This window comes from Micromesistius poutassou (genome assembly GCF_964030765.1).
Source record: "Micromesistius poutassou genome assembly, chromosome: 15".
In the NCBI taxonomy this organism is placed as follows: Eukaryota; Metazoa; Chordata; class Actinopteri; order Gadiformes; family Gadidae; genus Micromesistius; species Micromesistius poutassou.
Window position 1 is genome coordinate 17496951 of NC_140285.1, and position 10000 is coordinate 17506950.

General features: G+C 50.8%; 1 protein-coding gene across 1 annotated transcript in view; it reads left to right on the forward strand.

Moving 5' to 3' along the window:
* LOC311360070 (filamin-A-like) overlaps nucleotides 1–10000 on the forward strand; it is a 32859-nt gene that overhangs the window by 15805 nt on the left and 7054 nt on the right. The window contains 12 exon segments of the mRNA XM_084480158.1: nucleotides 1–67; nucleotides 183–301; nucleotides 1701–1778; nucleotides 1896–2058; nucleotides 2236–2436; nucleotides 3910–4047; nucleotides 5125–5251; nucleotides 7139–7275; nucleotides 7779–7975; nucleotides 9254–9367; nucleotides 9478–9621; nucleotides 9877–10000. The exon segment at nucleotides 1–67 is cut by the window's left edge and continues 81 nt beyond it. Of these exon segments, the coding sequence (XP_084336284.1) occupies nucleotides 1–67; nucleotides 183–301; nucleotides 1701–1778; nucleotides 1896–2058; nucleotides 2236–2436; nucleotides 3910–4047; nucleotides 5125–5251; nucleotides 7139–7275; nucleotides 7779–7975; nucleotides 9254–9367; nucleotides 9478–9621; nucleotides 9877–10000 (1609 nt within the window).

Sequence of the window (10000 nt, forward strand, 5' to 3'; positions counted from 1 at the left end):
AAGCTGAAGCCCGGCGCCCCGCTGAGACCCAAGCTCAACCCCAAGAAGGCGCGCGCCTACGGACCAGGTACCCGCCGGTGACCCGGGGCCCCCGGGGCCCCCCGGGGCCCCCAGTCCTCACAGCTAGGGGGACCGGAGGGCCGGACACGCTAACCGTTTGCTAACCCTCCCTCTCCCGCCAGGTGTGGAGCCCGTGGGCAACGTGGTGATGAAGAAGGCGGTGTTCACCGTGGAAACCATCAGCGCCGGGATGGGAGAGGTGCTGGTGTACGTGGAGGACCCCGCAGGACACCGAGAGGAGGTACACGTCCTCTCTGAACCACAACGACACCAACGCTATGACTAACGTATACACTGACCAGAACTACACCAACGCTATGACTATAACGTATACACTGACCAGAACTACACCAACACTATGACTATAACGTATACACTGACCAGAACTACACCAACACTATGACTATAACGTATACACTGACCAGAACTACACCAACGCTATGACTATAACGTATACACTGACCAGAACTACACCAACACTATGACTATAACGTATACACTGACCAGAACTACACCAACACTATGACTATAACGTATACACTGACCAGAACTACACCAACACTATGACTATAACGTATACACTGACCAGAACTACACCAACACTATGACTATAACGTATACACTGTGACCAGAACTACACCAACACTATGACTATAACGTATACACTGTGACCAGAACTACACCAACGCTATGACTATAACGTATACACTGTGACCAGAACTACACCAACACTATGACTATAACGTATACACTGACCAGAACTACACCAACGCTATGACTATAACGTATACACTGACCAGAACTACACCAACACTATGACTATAACGTATACACTGACCAGAACTACACCAACGCTATGACTATAACGTATACACTGACCAGAACTACACCAACGCTATGACTATAACGTATACACTGTGACCAGAACTACACCAACACTATGACTATAACGTATACACTGTGACCAGAACTACACCAACGCTATGACTATAACGTATACACTGACCAGAACTACACCAACGCTATGACTATAACGTATACACTGACCAGAACTACACCAACGCTATGACTATAACGTATACACTGTGACCAGAACTACACCAACGCTATGACTATAACGTATACACTGACCAGAACTACACCAACGCTATGACTATAACGTATACACTGACCAGAACTACACCAACACTATGACTATAACGTATACACTGACCAGAACTACACCAACGCTATGACTATAACGTATACACTGTGACCAGAACTACACCAACACTATGACTATAACGTATACACTGACCAGAACTACACCAACGCTATGACTATAACGTATACACTGACCAGAACTACACCAACACTATGACTATAACGTATACACTGACCAGAACTACACCAACGCTATGACTATAACGTATACACTGACCAGAACTACACCAACGCTATGACTATAACGTATACACTGACCAGAACTACACCAACGCTATGACTATAACGTATACACTGACCAGAACTACACCAACGCTATGACTATAACGTATACACTGTGACCAGAACCAGAACTCTGTCTACACCAATGCTATAACTATAACGTATAAAGTTTCCGTATTTCTGGTTCCCTGAACAGTTTTATTTTTGTTCTTCAGGCTAAAGTGACGGCAAACAATGATAAGAACCGCACCTACTCCGTATTCTACATTCCCAAAGTGACTGGAATGCACAAGGTAACAGTTTAGAGTTCCTACGGTCTTATTGGTAGCCCCTTTGAGGAGGTGCTTTATATAGCAGCTCTCCCTGCCCCCCCGCTGGCTCTCTGAACCTCATCCTCACTGCTGCGCTAGGTCACCGTGCTGTTCGCAGGGCAGCACATCTCCAAGAGCCCCTTTGAGGTGGAGGTCGGCATGGCCCAGGGAGACTCCACCAAGGCCACCGCCCAGGGGCCTGGCCTGGAGCTGACCGGAAACATCGCCAACAAGGCCACCTACTTTGACGTTTACACCGCAGGTCGGTGGGATGTGCCTTAATGGTGCAACACACGAGTTGCACCTTGGTATTTTTATTAGATGTGGATTCAGAAGAGCCTTTATTCAGAATTTCAATGCATTATCTGTCAACAACGTTCCCTCCTCTTTCCCTTCCCCTTCCAACCCTTGCTCTGCTCCATCACCACTGCTCCTCCAGGTGCTGGTGTTGGAGAGGTGGAGGTGGTGATCATGGACCCCACCGGTAAGAAGAACACGGTGGAGTGCACCATCGAGGACAAGGGCAACAGCAGCTACCGCTGCACCTACAAGCCCACCCAGGAGGGCCAGCACATCGTCTACGTCACCTTCGCCGGGGGCGCCATCAGCAAGAGCCCCTTCACCGTCGGCGTGGGAGAGGGTGAGGCAGCCTGGGGACGGGGAGGGTTCAGTGAGGTTGCATTTACTAGGAGTGGGGATAACTTCATGTTATCAAGAGGAAGATAAAGCCTTTATTTTGTCTGGCCCTAATGGCCTCCAAACAGGAAACGGATGACAGGAAGGTTTAATATGAGGGAGAGAAGGAATGTGGAATGACATGATGGTTGTGAAATACAAGTTCTAAGTCCACCACTATTAAATACTACCTCCTCTGGAGAAATGTAGATGATTAGTGCAAGATACGTTTTACTCTAGTTTTAATCGAATGCCAGGTCACAATTTCTCCTGGTCACTAATTGGAGCCAATCAGATCCAGTCCTTGTAATTGGTATGTTATTGGTATGCTATTTGTTTGCTATTGTTTCTGCAGTTGAATTGTAGTTGTTAGTTCCTTATTGACTTTGTTTTTACCATCCTATATTTTCATACTGATAAAAAAAGAATAATAATGTCCTGACATTACTGCCGTGTCTCAAGGTGGTTCTGTGTGCTCCTGTCACTACACGGGGTTCTCTGTCTGCTCCTCATGCCTTCACTCTGTACCCTGCCGACCCTGGACCCTCCCCTAGACGCCCGCGGGCATCTCCCCTCTCTCCGGAGACGCCTCTTCCTTCTGCTGTCATTTCCTGTTTCCTGGGATCTCTCTTGGGTACCCACTGTGTGTGTGTGTGTGTGTGTGTGTGTGTGTGTGTGTGTGTGTGTGTGTGTGTGTGTGTGTGTGTGTGTGTGTGTGTGTGTGTGTGTGTGTGTGTGTGTGTGTGTGTGTGTGTGTGTGTGTGTGTGTGTGTGTTTCTCTGTGTGTGTGTGTGTCATGTCTTTACCTGACTAACTTCCCTTGGGTCCAGTTGGTCATCTTGAGGAGGCTGACTCAAGCGTCCTGTGTGCTGAGGTTCCTTCTTTGGAGCCTAAAGCTGCATATGGAAATACTTACTAGCAGTACCTTCTAGTGCTCCAGTGATTTGGTCGTAGTTATTTTTAATCATATTTTTCAGCCCTGTGGTAATGTCAAATTTAGTTTAAGTGTGTGTAATGCACTGCAGACATCTAGATATAGTGAATATAGAATACAGTGTTGACTCCAGTTAGAATACAGTACATAGTCTTAACTGTAATCAAGTTAAATAATTAAGTTAGTTAAGTCGTTGAAAACGAAGAAGGAAGTCTTCTCCGTATCCTGAGCAGTGGGGTTTCCAGAGTTTGGCTCCGTGACTCAGCTTTTCCAATTCCATATGATTAATAATCAGGCTTTGTCCCACTGCTTCCTGCAGCGATAACTAGACGTCTAGGAGACGCAGTGTGTCTCTCGCTGCGTTCTTCAGCGGTGCAGATGGGTTGTGCTTCTGTATCGTTTCCCCCACGCCATGTGGTTCATATCTTAGTCAGAATCGTCACTATTCTTACCAGCGGGCCGACGCCTGCTGCTCCTCTAACCGTCTGTTTCCGTCTGTTTCAGCCTGTAACCCCAGCCTGTGCAGGGCCAAGGGCCGCGGCCTGCAGCCCAAGGGCCTCCGCGTGAAGGAGACGGCCGACTTCAAGGTGTACACCAAGGGAGCGGGCACCGGGGAGCTCAAGGTCACCATCAAGGGCCCTAGTGAGTGATCTCTGGTCCCCGCTGTATTAACCAATAGCAGAGCTCTGGTCCCCGCTGTATTAACCAATAGCAGAGCTCTGCTCCCCGCTGTATTAACCAATAGCAGAGCTCTGCTCCCCGCTGTATTAACCAATAGCAGAGCTCTGGTCCCTGCTGTATTAACCAATAGCAGAGCTCTGGTCCCTGCTGTATTAACCACATTAATTAACCTCTCACAATCTGAATCCAATCTGATGATATTTAAATGATGTATACGTTGTTGGTTTGTGTTGTTAACATGTCTAGCAATTGTTACGCCACTACATCAAAAATCATTGTGTTGCTGTTGTTCACCACTAGAACAACTGTTTGGACATTAACATGTCTGTATGGACACAGTGTTAACATGTCTGTATGGACACAGTGTTAACATGTCTGTATGGACACAGTGTTAACATGTCTGTATGGACACAGTGTTAACATGTCTGTATGGACACAGTGTTAACATGTCTGCTAGGACACAGTGTTAACATGTCTGTATGGACACAGTGTTAACATGTCTGTATGGACACAGTGTTAACATGTCTGCTAGGACACAGTGTTAACATGTCTGTATGGACACAGTGTTAACATGTCTGTATGGACACAGTGTTAACATGTCTGTATGGACACAGTGTTAACATGTCTGTATGGACACAGTGTTAACATGTCTGTATGGACACAGTGTTAACATGTCTGTATGGACACAGTGTTAACATGTCTGTATGGACACAGTGTTAACATGTCTGTATGGACACAGTGTTAACATGTCTGTATGGACACAGTGTTAACATGTCTGCTAGGACACAGTGTTAACATGTCTGCTAGGACACAGTGTTAACATGTCTGTATGGACACAGTGTTAACATGTCTGCTAGGACACAGTGTTAACATGTCTGCTAGGACACAGTGTTAACATGTCTGTATGGACACAGTGTTAACATGTCTGCTAGGACACAGTGTTAACATGTCTGTATGGACACAGTGTTAACATGTCTGCTAGGACAAGGCGTTAACATGTCTGTATGGACACAGTGTTAACATGTCCATGTGTTGCAGAGGGTCTTGAGGAGCCGTGCAAGAGGAAGGATCTGGGAGACGGAGTGTATGGCTTTGACTACTACCCCACCACGCCCGGGACCTACAGCATCACCATCACCTGGGGCGGTCAGCACATCCCCCGCAGGTACACACACACACACACACACACACACACACACACACACACACACACACACACACACACACACACACACACACACACACACACACACACACACACACACACACACACACACACACACACACACACACACACACACACACACACACACACACACACACACACACACACAGACAGACAGACAGACAGACAGACAGACAGACAGACAGACAGACAGACAGACAGACAGACAGACAGACAGACAGACAGACAGACAGACAGACAGACAGACAGACAGACAGACAGACAGACAGACAGACAGACAGACAGACAGACAGACAGACAGACAGACAGACAGACAGACAGACAGACAGACAGACAGACAGACAGACAGACAGACAGACAGACAGACAGACAGACAGACAGACAGACAGACAGACAGACAGACAGACAGACAGACAGACAGACAGACAGACAGACAGACAGACAGACAGACAGACAGACAGACAGACAGACAGACAGACAGACAGACAGACAGACAGACAGACAGACAGACAGACAGACAGACAGACAGACAGACAGACAGACAGACAGACAGACAGACAGACAGACAGACAGACAGACAGACAGACAGACAGACAGACAGACAGACAGACAGACAGACAGACAGACAGACAGACAGACAGACAGACAGACAGACAGACAGACAGACAGACAGACAGACAGACAGACAGACAGACAGACAGACAGACAGACAGACAGACAGACAGACAGACAGACAGACAGACAGACAGACAGACAGACAGACAGACAGACAGACAGACAGACAGACAGACAGACAGACAGACAGACAGACAGACAGACAGACAGACAGACAGACAGACAGACAGACAGACAGACAGACAGACAGACAGACAGACAGACAGACAGACAGACAGACAGACAGACAGACAGACAGACAGACAGACAGACAGACAGACAGACAGACAGACAGACAGACAGACAGACAGACAGACAGACAGACAGACAGACAGACAGACAGACAGACAGACAGACAGACAGACAGACAGACAGACAGACAGACAGACAGACAGACAGACAGACAGACAGACAGACAGACAGACAGACAGACAGACAGACAGACAGACAGACAGACAGACAGACAGACAGACAGACAGACAGACAGACAGACAGACAGACAGACAGACAGACAGACAGACAGACAGACAGACAGACAGACAGACAGACAGACAGACAGACAGACAGACAGACAGACAGACAGACAGACAGACAGACAGACAGACAGACAGACAGACAGACAGACAGACAGACAGACAGACAGACAGACAGACAGACAGACAGACAGACAGACAGACAGACAGACAGACAGACAGACAGACAGACAGACAGACAGACAGACAGACAGACAGACAGACAGACAGACAGACAGACAGACAGACAGACAGACAGACAGACAGACAGACAGACAGACAGACAGACAGACAGACAGACAGACAGACAGACAGACAGACAGACAGACAGACAGACAGACAGACAGACAGACAGACAGACAGACAGACAGACAGACAGACAGACAGACAGACAGACAGACAGACAGACAGACAGACAGACAGACAGACAGACAGACAGACAGACAGACAGACAGACAGACAGACAGACAGACAGACAGACAGACAGACAGACAGACAGACAGACAGACAGACAGACAGACAGACAGACAGACAGACAGACAGACAGACAGACAGACAGACAGACAGACAGACAGACAGACAGACAGACAGACAGACAGACAGACAGACAGACAGACAGACAGACAGACAGACAGACAGACAGACAGACAGACAGACAGACAGACAGACGGAGTGTGGTGAGTGACAGCTCTCTCCCCAGCCCGCTGGAGGTGAAGATCGGCGCGGAGGCGGGCCAGCAGAAGGTGAGGGCCTGGGGCCCCGGGCTGGACGGGGGCGTGGTCGGGAAGTCGGCTGACTTTGTGGTGGAGGCGGTCGGGGACAACGTGGGCACACTGGGTGAGACACACACACACACACACACACACACACACACACACACACACACACACACACACAGAGAGAACAGACACTGAGAGATTCATATTGATGCAACATAACCACTAAAAGATGGTCCCACTGGTCTTCAGTACCAGTAAGAGCTGTCACAGACCAGCATGTTCTCCAGCATCTGGTGAAGGTCAGCTGAAGGACAGGTGGGGGAGTTGAGGAGTTCTACTCTACTGACCAACCAGCTGGGCTAGCTGAACTGGGTTAGCTTAGCCTGGTTAGCTTGGTTAGCTAAACTGGGTGAGCTGGGTTAGCTTAGCCTAGCTGGGCTATCTGGATTAGCTGAGCTGGGTTAGCGGGGCTAGCTGGGTTAGCTAGGCTGGGTTAGCTAGGCTGGGTTAGCTGAGCTGGGATAGCTGGGCTAACTGCGTTAGCTGGGTTAGCTGCGCTGGGCTAGCGCTGTGTTGGAGCTGGCAGCACACAGCCTGAGCTGACGGTCCTGCGGCCCCCAGGCTTCTCCGTGGAGGGCCCCTCCCAGGCCAAGATCGAGTGCGACGACAAGGGGGACGGCTCGTGTGACGTGCGCTACTGGCCCACGGAGGCCGGGGAGTACGCCGTGCACGTGCTCTGCAACAGCGAGGACATCCAGCACTCGCCCTTCATGGCGGAGATCGTCAACCCGCCCGGGAAGGACTTCTTCCCCGACAAGGTGGGCGTCACACACACACACACACACACACACACACACAGTCACACACACAGTCACACACACAGTCACACACACACACACACACACACACAGTCACACACACACACACACACACAGTCACACACACAGTCACACACACACACACACACACACACACACAGTCACACACACACACACACACACACACACACACAGTCACACACACACAGTCACACACACACACACACACACACACACACACACACACACGCGTACACATGCACGCACAAACATGTAACACATGGTGACTCAATGTAACGCATGTGGTTAGGAGCAGGTTCACCCTGGTGTGAGTGTCCGGGGGTCCTGATGTGTGTGTGTGTGTGTGTGTGTGTGTGTGTGTGTGTGTGTGTGTGTGTGTGTGTGTGTGTGTGTGTGTGTGTGTGTGTGTGTGTGTGTGTGTGTGTGTGTGTGTGTGTGTGTGTGTTGTGTGTGTGTGTGTGTGGTCCTGATGTGTGTGTGTGGTCCTGATGTGTGTGTGTGGTCCTGATGTGTGTGTGTGTGTGTGTGTGTGTGTGTGTGTGGTCCTGATGTGTGTGTGTGTGTGTGTGGTCCTGATGTGTGTGTGTGTGTGTGGTCCTGATGTGTGTGTGTGGTCCTGATGTGTGTGTGTGGTCCTGATGTGTGTGTGTGTGTGTGTGTGTGTGTGTGTGTGTGGTCCTGATGTGTGTGTGTGTGTGTGTGGTCCTGATGTGTGTGTGTGTGTGTGTGGTCCTGATGTGTGTGTGTGTGTGTGTGTGGTCCTGATGTGTGTGTGTGTGTGTGTGTGGTCCTGATGTGTGTGTGTGTGTGTGTGTGGTCCTGATGTGTGTGTGTGTGTGTGTGTGGTCCTGATGTGTGTGTGTGTGTGTGTGTGGTCCTGATGTGTGTGTGTGTGTGTGTGTGGTCCTGATGTGTGTGTGTGTGTGTGTGGTCCTGATGTGTGTGTGTGTGTGTGTGGTCCTGGTGTGTGTGTGTGTGTGGTCCTGATGTCTGTGTGTGTGTGTGGTCCTGATGTGTGTGGGGTCCTGATGTGTGTGTGTGTGTGTGTGTGTGTGTGGTCCTGATGTGTGTGTGTGGTCCTGATGTGTGTGTGTGTGTGTGTGTGTGGTCCTGATGTGTGTGTGTGTGTGTGTGGTCCTGATGTGTGTGTGTGTGTGTATGTGGTCCTGATGTGTGTGTGTGTGTGTATGTGGTCCTGATGTGTGTGTGTGTGTGTGTGTGTGTGTGGTCCTGATGTGTGTGTGTGTGTGTGTGCAGGTGAAGGCCTTCGGCCCCGGGCTGCAGAGCTCTGGTCTGGCGGTGGGTAAACCCACAGAGTTCACCGTCGACGCCAAGCTGGGCGGCAAAGCGCCTCTGAAGATCGTGGCCCAGGTGAGAGGGGGTCTGGGGGGGGGGGGGGGAATGACTCACCCCCGGGGGAGTCTCCATCACGTCCTCTCAATCAGAGGAGGATTCAAACCCGTCTCCTCCGGTGCCCACAGGACGGGGAGGGGACCCCCGTGGACGTCCAGATGAAGGACAATGGCAACGGGACGTACGCCTGCACCTACACCCCCCGCAAGGCCCTGAAGCACACGGTGATGGTGTCCTGGGGCGGGATCAACATCCCGGACAGCCCCTTCAGGGTGAGCGCTCCGTCCGGTGGTCCAGCGCTGCGGCCCCCCTGCTGACCCCTGACCCCTGTGTTGGTCCAGCGCGGCGGCCTCCCTGCTGCCCCTCTGACCCCTGTGTTGGTCCAGCGCTGCGGCCTCCCTGCTGCCCCTCTGACCCCTGTGTTGGTCCAGCGCAGCACGGCCTCCCTGCTGCCCCTCTGACCCCTGTGTTGGTCCAGCGCTGCGGCCCCCCTGCTGCCCCTCTGACCCCTGTGTTTGTTGTGACAGATGAACATCGGGGCAGGCTGCCACCCCAACAAGGTGAAGGTGTCTGGACCAGGAGTGGCCAAGACCGGCCTCAAGGCCTACGAGCCCACCTACTTCACGGTGGACTGTGCTGAGGCGGGTCAAG